The 17578-nt window shown below is 43.9% G+C and overlaps 1 protein-coding gene across 2 annotated transcripts in view; it reads left to right on the top strand.

Moving 5' to 3' along the window:
- Positions 1–17578, top strand: part of PKD2 (polycystin 2, transient receptor potential cation channel) — a 55960-nt gene that overhangs the window by 32994 nt on the left and 5388 nt on the right. The window contains 7 exon segments of one of the 2 annotated variants that reach the window (NM_001245979.1): positions 669–836; positions 4246–4427; positions 5778–5898; positions 9158–9256; positions 12774–12895; positions 13135–13252; positions 14861–15024. In NM_001245979.1, coding sequence (NP_001232908.1) covers positions 669–836; positions 4246–4427; positions 5778–5898; positions 9158–9256; positions 12774–12895; positions 13135–13252; positions 14861–15024 — 974 coding nt within the window. 2 annotated transcript variants of the gene reach the window in all.

Here is a 17578-nt window from a genome sequence, read left to right as displayed (position 1 = left end):
AAAACCCCCAAACAAAAGCGGAGAGGAAGAGGCCTGGGGAAGAGGGGACGGTGATTGGAATGGGGGGCAGGGAGAGCAGAAGGCGCCCCTGTTTGAGTTTCAGCTTGCGATGTAGTGACATCTCTCCTGTCGGTGCGTGAGGGTGTGTATTACACACTCACACCAGTGCACATGCGCTCGCTCTGGATTTCTATTCCTCACTAAGGAAATGCAAGCCGTGCACTGTTTGACTTTTTTACGCAGGGCTCACGACTTTCCACCCGTGTGAGTGACCTTTGTGTGTGCCATTGGGTGAGTCGAATGGTGAGCCCTAGAATGAATACTGCCCAAGAAAAGTAGACCAGTCTTTTTTTGGTCTTTTTAGAGCCACATCTGCAGCACATGGAGGTGCCCAGGCTAGGGGTCTAATCGGAGCTACGGCTGCCGGCCTACACCACAGCCACAGCAATGCCAGATCCGAGCCTCGTCTGCAACCTACACCACAGCTCAGGGCAATGCCGGATCCTTAACCCACTGAGCAAGGCCAAGGATCGAACCTGCAATGTCATAGTTCCTAGTTAGATTTGTTGCTGCTGCGCCGTGACGGGAACTCCAGTAGACAAGTTGTTTTAAGGTAAGTTATATATTTCTGAGACACTGGAATAACACATACATCTTTTGTTTTCCAGCTATCAGTGGCCGCTATAGGAATTAACATCCACAGAACATCAAATGTGGAGATGCTGCTACAGTTTCTCGAAGATCAAAATACTTACCCCAACTTTGAGAATCTGGCATACTGGCAAATCCAGTTCAACAACATAGCTGCTGTCATAGTATTTTTTGTCTGGATTAAGGTAATTTGTGCATTTCCTGTTCAGATTTTTCATATTGTGTTTCTTCTTTTTATTAACGTGAGTCGCACCAAAATGTCAGAGGACTTGAATTTGTTCCTGTGGCCAAGTTTAAGAAGCCACCCCGAACTGCTCTGTGTTTCACACGTAAACTAGCGGGATGCACATGACCTGTCTTCTCGCCATGAAGGAGGCTGCCTGCTCCCTGCACTCTTGCAAGACCTGTCTTTGTAGGTTTGGTTTAACAGATGCATCAAGAGACCTTTTGGGTGTGTCCGCTGGGCCTGGGGCCCCTGCCTGTGCTACAGAAGAGACAGGTCCGAGTTTCATCTGATGGGGGGTGAGCAGGTGAAGGAAAAGGAACAAAGGGAAAGACGGGGAGAGGGAAGGCAGAGATCCTTGGAAATGTTCTCTGCAAAGATTGGCTCCTTTCTAGCCGGAGGCTGTAGGGAAGCTTTACCTAGAACTGAGATTGGAACAGACCGCTCGTTGGAAGGTACTTGATGACTCATTTCCCTCTTTTCCGAGGCATCGTGGGCATTTCCTTGTATGGGAAAGCCTAGGTCATTTCGTATACAGTGAGCCTCAATTCTGGAGATCCGGGAAATTTCAGTAATTCCAAAGCAGCTGCCAGCCTGTCACACCAGTTAAGTAATGTGACATCCAGATGGTGGCTGTGTGCCCCAAGGGACTCTTCGGATTTTAATTAAAATTACATACAATTAGACATTCGGTGCCTCTGTCACTCTGGCCCCATGTTAAGTGTTCAGTGTCTCTGTGTGTGGCTAGTGGCTCCTGTGCTAGGCATGGAAATAGAGAGCATTTCCATTGGACAGCATCGTTCTAGAAGGTAATTTCCAACAGTTATTTCTTTTCCAGAATTGGTATTCACAGCCGGAAAGCCTGAGATTTATCTCTTGTGCTAAGTATTCAGTTACATGTTTGTTCAAGAGAAACCATCACTGGGAGTTCCCATCATGCTCGGTGGTAATGAACCTGACTAGTATCCATGAGAATGCTGGTTCGATCCCTGGCCTCGCTCAGGGGGTTAAGGATCCAGCGTTGCCGTGAGCTGAGGTGGAGGTTGCAGATGCAGCTCGGATCTGGCGTTGTGTGGCTGTGGTATAGGCCGCCTGGCTCAGATCCCGAGTTACTGTGGCTGTGGTGTAGGCTGGCAGCTTTAGCTCTGATTTAGCCCCTAGCCTGGGAATTTCCATAGGCGGCAGGTTCAGCCCTAAAAAACAAAAGCAAAGAGAGAGAGAAACTGTCATTGGAAGCCCCTCATGACTCAGCAAGTTAATGATCCAGCGATGTCACCGCCGTGACCTGGTTACTGCCGTGGCAAGGGCTCAGCCCCGGCCCCAGAACTTCCTCAAGCCTCGGATGCAGCAAAAAAGAGAGAGAAACCATCATTCATGTACCAAACCTTTATCACAAAGCAGAAATAATGATCAATATCTCAGAGAAGTGCTGCTGGGAATTGTATTACCTAATGTGATTAGACCACAGCCCTTTTTCTTATGGCCAGAAACAGCGTACAAATGTATGTAAGTAAAATTCTGGAGATTTCTTTACTCAGCTCAGGCTGAGTATTTTTTTTAGTGCTTTGCTTATAAATATCTTGCCCCCAAGACCTTGGGAAGCATTAAGTTCTCGGAGGCAGGGATGGGAACTCTGGCTTCTCAGGGTCTCCCCGTGTTCTTCCACCCCGGCTCCCTCCCAGCGAGAGCCGTTGGGGCTGCCCTGCTCTCTGGGCAGGAGCCACCCAACCCCAGCAGCATCTCCCCGGCTCTTGTCCACGGAAGTGCGCCCTGTGGCTTTGCAGTCAGACAGAGCTGGTTCAAACCGCCCGCCTAGCCCTGCTGACTCCATAGAATATCCATATTTTGTGAAGATGGAAGGCCAGTGCCTGGCACATAGTTGATGCACGATTAAATGACAATTAATAATATACAAGAAGTTTTTTATGCATTTTTTAAAGCCATTTTTAACTAACTTTTTTGTGTTAACTCTTTGTTTTTATTGAAGTGTGGTTAATTCACCATGTTGTGTTAGTTTCAGGTGTACAGCCGAGTGATTCAGTTACATACACACACATACACACACACACATATATATATTCTTTTCCAGGTTAATTTCAATTATGGGTTATTGTAAGATACTGAGTATACAGTTCCCTGTCCTATATAGTAAGGTCCTTGTTGTTACCCTAACTAGTTTTCATTTGTGGGGTTTTTGTTTTGGTTTTATTTTAACCTTCCTTAGGGTAAAAATATCAACGGTCATCTTAATTATAATTAAAACTGTCTTCACTGTATTTTTGACCATTGTCTGTAAAGTACGAGAGACATAAGGTCAGGAGCTTTGCTCTGTTCACTGCTGTATTCCAGCTCCAAGAACAGTGCCTAGCACATGGGGAGTCTCTCAACAAATAAGTTGTGAATGAGATTAAGGATCCAACACTGGCATTCAGAAGTTCCTGGGCCAAGGATGGGACCTGCACCACGGGCAGTGACAGTGCCAAATCCTAACCCACTAGGCCACCAGGGAACTCCTCTCCCTTTTTCTCTTTGTTATAAAAATATGCACAACACCATTTACCATTTTAACTACTTTTTTTCTTTCTTTATTTTTTTTGTTTTGTTTTTTTGTTTCCAGCCTCCCCCATGGCATATGGAAGTTCTTGGTCTGGGGATCGAACCCGCACTGCCACAGAGACAAAGCTGGATCCTTAACCCGCTGCAACACAGTGGGGCTCTACTTGAACTACTTTTAAGTGAACAATTCAGTGGCATCAAGTCCCCTCACAATGCTGTGAAGCCTTCACTGCTGTGCATTTTCAGAACTTTTTTTCTTAATCATCCTAGCTGTAATTTTTTGCCTTTTCTAGGGCCACTCCCGCGGCATATGGAGGTTCCCAGGCTAGGGGTCTAATTGGAGCTATAGCTGCTGGCCTACACCAGAGCCACAGCAACGTGGGATCCGAGCCGCCGCGTCTGCGACCACAGCTCCGGGCAGCACTGGATCCTTAACCTACTGAACGAGGCCAGGGATCAAACCCGCAACCTCGTGGTTCCTAGTCGGATTCATTAACCACTGAGCCACAACGGCAACTCCTTTCCTAGCTGTAACTTTGTTATCCATTTCCTCCTCCTTGCAACTCCTGGTAACCTCCACTTTACTTTCTGTCTCTGTGAATTTCTCTTCTCTAGGTGCTTCATATAATTGAAGTCATGGCAGTATCTGTCTTTTTGTCTCTGGCTTACTTCACTTCGTACAGTGTTTTCAGGGTTCATTCATGCCGTAGCATGAATCCGAATTTCATTCATGGGGCTGAATAATGTTCCGGCGTGTGTATATGCTACGTTTTGTTTACCCAATCACCTGCACACATCTTCCCTCTCCTTTGCAGCTCTTCAAATTCATCAGCTTTAACAGGACCATGAGTCAGCTCTCCACAACCATGTCTCGGTGTGCCAAAGACCTCTTTGGCTTTGCAATTATGTTCTTCATTATTTTCTTAGCATATGCCCAGTTGGCATACCTTGTCTTTGGCACTCAGGTTGATGACTTCAGCACCTTCCAAGAGTGTATGTAAGTATACGTGAAATTAAGAAGAAAACTTAATCAGAGCTATCGCTGCCTTCTCCGGGTTAAAGAGCTCTTTATGGTTGCAGTTTAACTACCAAGAGTTTAAAACTAGTTGTGTAAAATGCGAATTAGGCGTTTCTGTCGTGGCGCAGCGGAAACGAATCCGACTAGGAACCATGAGGTTGCAGGTTCGATCCCTGGCCTCACTCCGTGGGTTAAGGAACCAGCGTTGCTGTGAGCTGTGGTGTAGGTCGCAGACACCGCTCAGATCTGGTGTTGCTGGGGCTGTGGTGTTGGCTGGCAGCTGCAGCTGCAGTTCACCCCTTAGCCCGGGAACTTCCATGTGCCGCGGGTGCAGCCCTCAAAAGACAAAACCCAAATAAATAAATAAAATGAGAATTCATTCTCTTTCTGAGAAACATGCACCAATGCAAAGATGACAGTATGTTCTAAAATGCTAATGTTTCAGATACAGCCCTAAAGTAATAAGATATAAAAGAACAGCAACAGTAAACCAGTTCTGTTCCAGATGCAGATGCTAACAGTTAAGGGACCATTTGCTATGTTTTTATTCCTATCAAACATGGGTTGCCACACATTTCAAACTTCAGCTTATTTTCTAAGGGAAAAAAAAGGTCTTCTCATGTTCTAGGAGGAAGTCAAACCAATACAGGAATTTTCAGCCCTTTCTCGAATATATTAAAAACAGCTGAAAGAGCCAGAATTTTCATGCCTCTCAGAAAGTCAGTTAGCAGAGCAGATGATGATGATAGAAGGAATTAAAAGGCTTTTGTGCATGAGGATCCCTATTTAACATTTTGCTGTTGCATAAAAGTCAGTAACGGAAACAGTTTTATTGATTAAGATCCAGCATCTGGCAACATGCAGCACCCTGACCCCACTTTAAGTGCATTGAGAATATGGATCTTCAAATACACACAATTTGGGCTATCCTTCGAAAAATCTTAAGAGATTTTAAATTCAGACCCAGGATCTGGGTCTGAAGTTTGAGTTACCATTTTTTTACCCAGATTATGTATTAAATTCTTACAGCTCATGGCTTTATAACTCAGATAATAATAATAATTATATTTTCTTTTTAACCAAAGGGAAATACCATATTTAGCATGAAAGCCTATTACTTTCATTCTAGAAAGGCTTCGATTGCTCCTATTAGTAGCAGGAGTTTTCCAAAGGGATTGACAGTTTTCGAGGACTTGACCACTTTCTCCATTGATTTTTAAAAAAGGTGCAAAAGTATGCAATCACCTTTTACGAAATGTTATGTCAAAAGAATGCTGGACGGTCTTTGTTTTTGTATTGTGGTGTTGTGTTTTTGTTTTGTTTTTATAGCTTCACTCAATTCCGTATCATTTTGGGTGATATCAACTTCGCAGAGATTGAGGAAGCTAATCGCGTTTTGGGACCAATTTATTTCACTACATTTGTGTTCTTTACGTTCTTCATTCTCTTGGTATGTACGCTTTTGTTTACAGTGCGGTGACTGAACCTTCATGAGTCACCATCATAAATCATCAGCTGTTCTCTCACGCTTCTCTCCCTGTCAGGTTTCAAAAGACGCCGGCAGTAGAAAAAGTGATGTAGATATGAGAAAATGTATTTTGTTTTACTTCTCATGCGTTCACAGTTTTAAGTCTTCAGCACCTATCACTTCCCTGATCTTTCACAGATATATATGGACTCGGCACAAACAAAAAGTGGATTGCGTGCCAATTGCTAGTTACCTAAAAGGGTGCTTTGCCCAAAAAGTAGACTCTGCGTCTGTCCTTTTTAACACTGATGTCAGCACTTTCATGATGACTTGGTTGCCTGACTTTTCTTTTCTCTTGTTCTTCTTTTCTTTTTAAAAAATAGAAACTGACAAAGCAAGCCGGATGCAGAGGGTCGGGAGTGACATTTGAGCGAATTATTGCTTGTCAAGATCCAGATAGCCTGTTTTAATGTACTCAAACTTAATATATCTAGAGACTACTTACAAAGAATACTTACATTTTAATTTAAAGCTAAATCTAATAATGAATGGAAATGCATTCAAGGTTATGTTCAAAAATAATTCTTTATTCTCTGAAAAATGAAAAAAAAAAAAGGGGGGGGAGTTTCCATCGTGGCTCAGTGGTTAACGAACCTGACTAGGAACCATGAGGTTTTGGGTTCGATCCCCGGCCTCACTCAGTGGGTTAAGGATCCAGCATTGCCATGAACTGTGGTGTAGGTCACAGGTGTGGCTTCGATCCCGAGTTGCTGTGGCTGTGGTGTAGGCCGGCAGCTAGAGCTCTGATGCGACCCCTCGCCTGGGAACCTCCGTATACTGTGGGTGCATGCCTAAAAAGACAAAAAAAAAGAAAAATAGAGGCAAGAGTAAGGCTTTGTTACTCTCTGACATTGGTAGTGCTTTGAATTCTGGAGCATCCGAGTCCCTGAAACTCTCCTAGGACAACAAAGACCAGGAGCTGAGGGTTCTGCTGTGGACTCTTTAGTTGACTCCAGGCCACTTGTTTTCTTGCCGTGTGCTTCTGCCAGGGGAGGGTGGTCATCGGGAAGTGCTCAGAGGCAGACCTGTTTGAGGGTTGCCCTCTAGTAGGCGGGGCCTCCGAAATTATGCAGTCATCTTATCAGATCAGTCAGGGGAACATGAAAAGCTCTTAGTTTTTGTCTTCAGACTGAGATATTTGTTTGCACTACCGCACTGCACAAAAAGGAATTGTTCTCCCTGCGCCCTCCGGAGAGAGGAGAGGTGACATCAATACACATCGTTTTTTTTTATTTATTTATTTTTTGGAAATGGCAGGTGGAGGGCTGGCCCCCGTTCTGAGATGACTGCCAGGTGTTGATTTACTGCCCCCACTTCGAAAGCCATCCCAGTGTGTGAGGTGGCTCAGATGAGCCAGGAAGCAAAAGCCCAGCCCTCCACAGGCCATGACCCGCATTCCTCGGTCCATCCCGCAGTGAAGTGATGCGGGCGAGAGAGGATGCAGAGGAGGAGGAATTTCCGCTTCCCCGAACCCTCGAAAGCCATTCTCAGCCGCCTTCTATTTTTTGAAATCTCTTCAGAGGACACACACTTTAATCCATTTCCACAAAGGCACCTGCAGGCGTAGGTGACAATCATTTGGAAACAGAAATACAACCAGAGACCTGCGTTGGATCAGAGAGGGTGGGAGACGTGCCACCGACTGCGCCTGCCTGCCCTTAGCGTAGAGCATTGAGCCCGGACCTTTCGTGTACTTGACCTTCGGTTCTCGTTTCTGCCACAGAAGCATAAACAATACCGCTCCTTGCTGCATAGAGATTTGGCAGCTCCTTAAAATCATCGCGCTCTCATTTGTTCATTCATCCATCATTCCATCAGTATTTAGCGAGCCAGTCTATTCCAGGCAAAGTGCTGAGTGCGGAGTTGCACATGGTGAGGAAAATAGATACCAACCCTCCTTTCAGGAAGATTTCACAGACGTGGGGGGGGGGGAACAGACATAATCAGATACGCAACTGTATAGTCACAAACTATAGGTACACGCCCAAAACGGAGAACTGGTGGCAGAGCATGTTAAAGCAGCCCTGATGGGTTGGGTGCGGTGCTTTGAGAAAGCCTGTTGGAAACAAGTGTTGGAAATACAAACCATTGCAGTGGGAAAGGAAGAGTCAGGAAGGTGAACTCACCATTACTGAGTAGTCGTAATAGCTTATCAATCATGTAGCACCTGCTCTCCATTAGGCCCTGGCCTGAGCGCTTTACACAGATTATCTCAATTCATACAGCAAATTTGTGGGAGAGGTACTAGGATTGCTCCCATTTCATAAACGCAAAAACAAAATTTTTTTGGTGTCTTTTTTAGGGCCGCACCTGCTGCATATGGAGGTTCCCAGGCTAAGGGTCCAATCCGGAGCTACAGCTGCTGGCCTACACCACAGCCACAGCAACACCAGATCCAAGCCGCAGCTGCGAGCTATACACCACAGTTCATGGCAATGCCGGATCCTTAACCCACTGAGCGAGGCCGGGGATCGAACCTAAAACCTCATGGTTCCTAGTCAGGTTCGTTAACCACTGAGCCACGACGGGAACTCCAAAAACAAATGTTACAATGAGGAGCAGAAGATTATACAACATGGTCTTGGCAGTGGCAGGACAGAACCCCAAGTTTCTTTGACTCCAGAATCTGTGTCTTTTCCACTAAGCTTTTCTGGACTGTCTTTCCACCAGGCTTGCCATGTTTCTGTTTGCAGAGGTCTTCTTAACTCCTTAACGTAGGTTGTATAAACCTCAACTATTATCATACAATAGTATTTGGAATAAGTGTACAATTCTGGTTGTCTCCGTGGACTATTGAAAGTTGAGCTATTTAGAGTTCTGTACCCCTAATAATTTATGTCAAATGAGGAAAATGTAGATGACACAGATAAGCAAAAATAATGAAATAATCCCATCACTCACAGGTAAATACATTAACACTCTGTTGTGTTTCATTCTTGTCTCTCACAAAATATATTGCAATATATGGTTTTGTAAGTGAGAATGTATATTGCATTTTCTTTTGCCATGACAATGGAAAAACTAATTTTCCCAATGACTGTGGTGGCAAAACTATTAATTGATGACTTCTTTTAACATTTCACTTGGGAAAAATTTAGATGTGTGTCAAACTTTGGATTGGTGTTTACAAAATACATTGAGGTTTCTTCTTTAATCTTTACATTCTTTGATTTACAAACAGAATATGTTTTTGGCCATCATCAATGATACTTACTCTGAAGTTAAATCTGATTTGGCCCAGCAGAAAGCTGAAATGGAACTCTCAGATCTTATCAGAAAGGTATGACAAGCCCTAATTCTCAGAATTGCTTTATTTTCTGCATAAAATGAGCATGTTGCAACCAGATGGCCAAATCAACATGGATCCATTGACACTGTTTAAAATGAGGAGTAGATTGCTATGTTCCAGGAATAATTTACATATTCTGTCCCTTGGAGCTACTTGGATATACTGCTAGCTTGGACTTAAATTCTGGGACTCCTTTCATGCCCTAGAATTCAATTTTCCATAATCTCTTTTGCCCCTGAAGAGCTGAGCTGCTGGTTTCATCCCCTTTGTTTATTTTGACACCTCCTCTAGTTGGTTTTCACTTCCAGATCCAGAGTTCAGAATAAACGGGAATAGGAAGTTCTTGTCATGGCGCAGCAGAAACGAATCCAACTAGGAACGATGAGATTGTGGGTTCGATCCCTGGCCTCGCTCAGTGGGTTAAGGATCCCGCGTTGCCGTGAGCTGTGGTGTAGGTCTCAGATGCAGCTTGGATCCTGTGTTGCTGTGCCCGCGGTGCAGGCCAGCAGCCGTAGTAGCTCCGATTCGACCCCTAGCCTGGGAAACTCCATATGCCACGGGTGCGGCCCTGAAATGCAAAAAAAAAAAAAAAAAAAAAAAAAAGAATAAATGGGAAGGGAAGATTATATAAAGACATTTCCACTTCTTCTATATCAATTGCAATTTTTAAAAAAGGGGGTGGGGCGATCCCTGGTGGTCCAGTGGTTAGCACTCGGTGCTGTCCCCACTGTAGCTTGGATTTGATCCCTGGTCTAGCAGCTGAGATCCCACATCAAGCTACTGCACGCCACAGCCAAGTGAATTAATTAATGAATTAGTTAATTAAAAGGAAAAAAAGTTTTAGAGGCAAATATGTTGTGGTTCCCTCCTTACCCCGGACTTACCAGGGACGTTTTAAAATAGCCAAAGGAAAAGTCCCTGGAGCAAGTCCACAGCCTAAGAGCCTGAGAACTTTCACTTACGCCCCTTCTCAGGAAGTGTTTGATTGTTCGGTGGAAGGGCAGGACAGGAAAGCTGCCCAACTTTGTTCTTCGCAATGTGACTTCTCTCTTTGGTCTGACGTCTAAAATTCAAGCAACAACAAATAACTGCATCTGAAGTACACAGCTTGTTCTTTAAACATCATTCTGCTGAAGATACGGTGTGGCTCCTTGACCGTAATATTTTTCTATTTGGTTCAAACCATCGGACAATGTTGTCTGTGAATCAGGTTGTGACAGAGAACGTCCACTTTGGAGAACAAAGTCCCTTGCACAGGACCTAGCGTTTATGTTATCCTGAGCGTTGCGTAACAGGTGATTACATTCTAGCAAATCCCCAGGGTGTCTACAAGCAGCCCTCACTTTGCACTTTGCTTCCAATGTGTCCAAACTCCAGTTATTTCAGTGAAATAACACCAGCCTCTCAACACAGGTCATGTTTCGGTTATCACAGTATCTTGGCTGTTGAGGGATAACAAAGTACAAAGGTCACCTTCGGTTACCGCAGTCTATTGCCTGTGACTAATAGCACGAAGGGCAGACCTCACTCCTATCGCTACAGATCGTTACATAAATAACAGGTGTGCAGCATAACCACTGGCTGATCGCGTCACTTCTTCCAAGTCAAGGCTTGGTCACTGCGCATCTGCCAGTCAGTTTCCACACAGAGCGCAGCTGTGTTCAGACACCTCATCTCCCCGTGATAAACCCAAGTGGCATTTTACAAACACCCAAAATTAAAAGAGACAATAGGCCAGGAAAGAAGAAAGTTTGGCAAAGGAACCAAGAATGATGACATCGGAAGAGAAATTCGAAATGAGTGTAATGCATTTATTGACTCTGTAGCTGGCTGTGGGAGTGGGGACCCCGCCAGCATTCCAGAGTTAGACGGCAGCCAGACGAACCCAGGGAAGCAAATTTACCATAAACGAGGAACGTGATTGTGACACATAGGATGAAGAGCTCTCAGAGAGAATGACACTGGCCACAAACTTCACATCAAAGGAACTTAGTGACATTTCACCACTTTGAAAGTGCCAGGGATAAAATGTTGGAAGCTGATCCAGATTAAGAAAGGATTATGAGGGAGTTCCCGTCGTGGCGCAGCAGAAACGAATCTGACTAGGATCCTTGAGGTTGCAGGTTCGATCCCTGGCCTCGCTCAGTGGGTTGAGGCTCCGGCGTTACCCTGAGCTGTGGTGTGGGTCGCAGATGTGGCTCGGATCTGGCCAGCAGCTACAGGTCCGATTCGACCCCTAGCTTGGGAACCTCCAAATGCCTCAAGCGTGGCCCTTAAAACAAACAAACAAAAAGGATTATGAAATAGAAAAGATGCCCACTCTCTATCATAAATTATACAAGAAGAAGAAAGCAAGCACTCTTCAAACTACTCTGGTTAAGTTTTTTACAAAGAAGTGAAACTTTAATTTTGAATGTTTCTACTATTTAAAATTTCAATTTTCATCTTAATATTTTAAAAATTGCCAGAGTCTCCACTGTGTGGCACAGTGGATTAAGGATCCGGCGTTGGCACAGCTGTGGCCTAGGTCACAGCTGAAGCTTTGGATTCAGTCCCTGGCCGGGAAACTTTCATATGCCCTGAGTGTGGCCAAAAAAGAAAAAAAAAAAACAATTCCCTGTAAATTTATAACCAACCCTAAGGGAATTTTTAATTTTTAACAGAAAGTTTTAAAGTTCATAGGCCAGTGGTAATTTTTTCCTTTGATTATCAACATCGCGTCACACAGTTGTCATTTGTACAGCCCCGTGCCACCAGGCATAATAGGCTCTGCCTCTAGTCCATTAGTGAACAGTACTCATCTCTGTGTCACTGAAATTCTTTTTTTTTTTTTTTTTTTTGTCTTTTTGCTATTTCTAGGGCCGTTCCCGCGGCATATGGAGGTTCCCAGGCTAGGGGTTGAATCGGAGCTGTAGCCGCCGGTCTACGCCAGAGCCACAGCAACACGGGATCCGAGCCGCGTCTGCAACCTACACCGCAGCTCACGGCAACACCAGATCCCCAACCCACTGAGCAAGGACAGGGACCAAACCCGCAACCTCATGGTTCCTAGTCAGATTCGTTAACCACCAAGCCACGACAGGAACTCCTGAAATTCTTTTATGCACGTGACATACGTAAGGAATTCCAGCTATGAGATGTATGGAAAATAATTAATCCGTTTCTGTTTTCTCAAGAACTCTGGCACATTCCTGCGTAGCCAGAGGCAGACAGCCATGGAACACATTTGTGCTTTTTCAGTCCTGTAAGCCGAGCTTGAATATAAGCCAGAGGTCCCTAGGTCTTCTTGATTTACTGAAAGACCTTAACTCTTCCCATATAATTCCCTCTCGGGAGCTTCCTGGAAAACACAGGATGCCTTCATCATTCATCCAACACATGCTTGTTGAGTGGCCCACGTATGTCAGGCACTGTTCTGGTCACTGGCTTTGCAGTAGTTACCTCTGTAGGTAGAAGGCAGCGCAGATGCAAAAGGAGGACAGATTCAATGATGGCTTTTCTTCCCCAGGGCTACCATAAAGCCTTGGTCAAGCTAAAACTGAAAAAAAACACCGTGGATGACATTTCAGAGAGTCTGCGTCAAGGGGGCGGCAAGTTAAATTTCGATGAGCTTCGACAAGATCTCAAAGGGTAAGACCCCACTCGTCCTACGGCCCCGGGAAATTCTTTATATAAAGATAAATCCCTGGTGAAAAGTCTGTCCTGGCCCAGGTACCCATAGAGACACTTGATTTTCAGAGGGGGTGTCTTTCTGGAATGTATTGCAAGAGGCCTGGCCCTGCCTCCATTCCTCCAGCGTGTCGATGTCTTATGTTTGGGTTGGACCGTGTGCATGCGTGAGTTCATCTGTAACCTGTCAATCATTTCAGGAAGGGCCATACGGATGCCGAGATTGAGGCAATATTCACAAAGTATGACCAAGACGGAGACCAAGAACTGACTGAACGTGAGCATCAGCAGATGCGAGACGACTTGGAAAAAGAGAGGGTGGGTCTAGTTTAGGAGAACATGATGGATTCTGCACCTGCGACGTTTCAAACACTATACTAAGTGGTGGGTTATTGGGAGGGGGGGTGTGTGTCTCCATTTATGTAATAGTCCCCTGCTTCCTCCAAAAAATACATATGATACAATCATGTCTTAAAATGCAATGAGTTCGCATAAATGTAAAAAAAAGGAAGAGGAAGGCAAAACAGAACTGAAACATACAATAGGACGTGAATGAAACTGAAAAATGCGTTCCAGGAGTTGAGGTTGTGGTGCAGCGGGTTGGGGATCCGCATTGTCTCTGGCAGTGTAGGCTGGATCCCTGCCGGATGCAGTGGGTTAAGGATCTGGCATTGTCCCATCTGTGGCATGGGTCGCAGCTGCAACTCAGATTCTATCCCTGGCCCAGGAATTTCGGGTGAGGCAAAAAAAAAAATGCATTCCACAAAAATACCTAAGCTTCATAAGATTGAGCAACGCCTTTGGCCCTGAGCTTTTTTGTGACTCACTTGAGGAGAAACGTGAGTAGTTAACATACATCACGATGTCCACGAGAATGGGGAAAAAAAGCTTTCTCAAAAGAGATAAGATTTGTTAACTGCTTTGTAATTATAATTCATGATAAAATGAAACTAACAGCTGCCTTCTATTGGAATACTTATTATGAAGCTATTAAAAATAAACTTGCCTGAGCTTTTGTAATGAGAAAAAAATAATTTAATATCAACTTGCAAAATAAATGGTTGAACACACCAAGGAAAAAAATCTTGGTAATTTAGGTACGGAGAATACAAAAGAATGGCACACGAAAAGTCAGTTCCCTATGAGGCAATGGTATGGGAACAGTGGTTTCTAAATACTGCTCCTACACCCCAGCTCATGACAACGCCGGATCCTGAACCCACTGAACAAGGCCAGGGATTAAACGTGCGTCCTCATGGATGCTCATCAGATTCATCGCCACCGAGCCATGATGGAACTCCTTTAGTCAAAATTCTTCTTCTGAGATTATAGCCTGCCTTCCTTTGTAGCTATGAAATGTGTCAGCTGTCATGAAAGGAAGATAATATATTTCTTCATTTACTTTTTTCTTTGCTTTCCTGTGTTTTTAATGTCCTTTCTTTTCTTTTTTTTTTTTTTTTTTTTTTTTTTGGTCTTTTTGCCATTTCTTGAGCTGCACCTGCGTCACATGGAGGTTCCCAGCCTACACCAGAGCCACAGCAACTTGGGATCCGAACCGTGTCTGCAACCTACACCACAGCTCACAGCAACGCCGGATCCCCAACCCACTGAGCAAGGCCAGGGACCGAACCCACAACCCCATGGTTCCCTGTCGGGTTCATCAACCACCGAGCCACGACGGGAGCTCCCTTAATGTCCTTTCTTGCCCAAACAAAAAGCAAGCAACTTCTTGCTGGTCATTCAAATCCATTTTGAAAATGTGCCCATCTGTGAAAATGGAAAAGTGAGAAGCGCAGCCGGGGTTAGTGTCGCGGAAATCCCACAGGGAAAGGGCACACACGCAATTCTGCTTTCCCACGCCCTCTGTGACGCGCCCGTGGGCTCCCGGGCTGCTGGCGCAGCCCCCAGTGATCTCATGTTCTTCAGGAGGACCTGGACTTGGAGCACAGCTCTTTACCACGTCCCATGAGCAGCCGAAGCTTCCCCCGCAGCCTGGACGACTCTGAGGAGGACGATGACGACGACAGCGGTCACAGCTCCAGGAGGAGGGGGAGCATCTCCAGCGGGGTTTCTTACGAAGAGTTTCAAGTGTAAGTATCAAGAAAGGGGCAGAACTTGTGTTGACAGGCGTCAGAAGGACACCAGGTAGTTTCTCCCACCTCTCTCAGCTCATCTTTTCCATTACGAATCATCAGTTCTTCCCAATAACTGCTACTGATGTTTTTCCTCTTCATAAATAAAATAGTAGTATGTTTAGGAGTTGCCATCGTGGCACAGCAGAAGCAAATCCAACCAGGAACCATGGGGTTGTGGGTTCGATCCCTGGCCTCGCTCAGTGTTGGTCAAGGATCCAGCACTGCCGTGAGCTGTGGTGTAGGTCACAGATTCGGCTCAGATCTGGCATGGCTGTGGCTGTGGTGTAGGCTGGCAGCTGCAGCTCCGATTTAACCCCTAGCCTGGGAACCTCCATATGCTGATGGTGTAGCCCTAAAAAGAAAAAAGGGAAAAAAAAAATAGTATGTTCTTTGTGGGAAAATTAGCTCATAATGACAAGTAAAAGAAAACATTAAAAGCTCTCACGTTCTCACCAACCCCAGATGTCACTTAACAGTTTGGTATTTGTGTCTCCATTTGCATGTGTTTATTTATTTATCTATTTTATGTTTTTATGGCCTAACACATGGTATATCCTGGAGAATGTTCCATGTGCCCCTGAGGTATGTTCTGTTGTTGAGTGGAGCGTTATAGATGTTTGCTTGTTAGGTCTACTTGGTTTATATGGTTATTCAGTTCTTTTATTTCCTTATTGTTCTACCTAGTTCTGTCCACTTTTTGAAAGTGGGATATTAAATTGTCTGCTCTTTCATTTCTGTAAGGTTTTACTTTATGTATGTTGGAACTCTGTTGTTAGGTGCCTATGTGTTTATGATGGGTGTATCTTCCTAATGGATTGAATGGTTTTCATTATAAAATGTCCTACTTTATCTCTAGTAAAGTTTTTTGTTTTAAGGTCTTTTCTGCCTGGTATGACTATAGCAGTTCCAACTTTCTCATGGTTGCTTTTCATCATGACAGTGCCTTTTTCCATCCTTCTACTTTCAGCCTGTTTGTATCTTTGAATCTAAAGTGTGTTTCCTGTGGACAGCATGTAGTTGGATTTGGTCTTTTTATCCAGTCTCATAATCTCTGCCTTTTGATTAGAATGTTTACTCCATTTGCTTTTAATGTTATTATTGAGATAGTTGGATTTACTTTTACCATTTTATTTTTTGTTTTCTGTTAATCTCATGTCTCTCTTGTTCCTCTGTTCCTCTTTTGCTGCTTTCTTTTATATAAAGTGAATATTTTCTAGTGTAACATTTTAATTCCTTTAATGACTTTTGCACCATATTTTTTAGGTATTTTCTGAGTGGTTCTAGGACTTAACATATATAAATCAACTTATCAAAAAAACAAACCCAAATCAATTTATCAGAATCTACTTCATATTTATACTAACTAAATTAACCCAATGAGATAGATCATTTCTATATAACTATTAATTCCTCTCCCTTTTTGTGCCATTACTATGCATATTTACCTGTATGTATTACAAACCTAACATTACAGGTTATAATTATCACTTTAAAAATTTTTCTGGGTCTTAATGAAATAAGCGAAAGTGTATATTTATAGTTTGTTATGTTAACCTTCTACTTGCCATTTCTAGTTCTCTTATTTTGTCCCTGTGGATTCGAGTTACGCTCCGATGTCATTTCGATTCCAGTACAACTTTGCTCTTACCCACCTCATTTGTGCCATTATTACCGAATACATCCTTAGGTTTCTATATGCTGTAGACCCATTAAGACAGGACTGTACATATTATCTTCCACAGTTGCTTCTTAGATCAATTAAGAGGCAAAAGAGAGAAGAAATATGCACTTATACCATCCATTACGGGGAAATAATCCTCTTTACCAGTGCTCCTTGTTTTCTCATGTGGATTCCAATTACTGTCTGGGATCACTTACTTTCAGCCTGAAGAACTTCCCTTATCATCTCTTCTAAGGTGGCCCAACTAGCATGAATCCTCTGTTTTTCTTTATCTGGGATTTTTTTTTTTTTTTCTTTTTTAGGGCCACACCTGAAGCATACGGAGGTTTCCAGGCTAGACATCGGGTCCGATTGGAGCTGCAGCTGCTTGCCTACGCCATAGCCACAGCAATGCCAGGTTTGAGCCTCATCTGCAACTTATACCAGGGCTTGTGGTAACACCACATTCTTTAACCCATTGAATGAGGCCAGGGATCAAACCCATGTCCACTAGTCAAGTTCTTAACCTGCGAGGCCACAACAGGAATTTCCTGTCTAGGAATGTTTTTATTTCACTCTCATTTCCTTCTGACTCCCATTGTTTCCAGTTAAAAGACAGATATTAATTTTCCTGAGATATCCTTGAATGTGACAAGTCATTTTTCTCTTGCTACTTTCAAGATTTTTTTTCTTTGTCTTTGTTTTTAGTATGGATTTCTTTGCAGTTATCCTACTTGGAGTTCATTAAATGTGTTGTTTGTCAAATATAGGAAGTTTTCAGCCATTATAGCCTCAAATATTTTCTTACTCCTTTCTCTCCTTTCCTCCTGGGACTCTCATTGTGGGTAT

The sequence above is a fragment of the Sus scrofa genome, chromosome 8 (assembly GCF_000003025.6).
Source record: "Sus scrofa isolate TJ Tabasco breed Duroc chromosome 8, Sscrofa11.1, whole genome shotgun sequence".
NCBI classification, from domain to species: Eukaryota; Metazoa; Chordata; class Mammalia; order Artiodactyla; family Suidae; genus Sus; species Sus scrofa.
The sequence above is the reverse complement of the archived record's forward strand: the minus strand, read 5'-3'. Positions and strand labels throughout refer to the sequence as shown.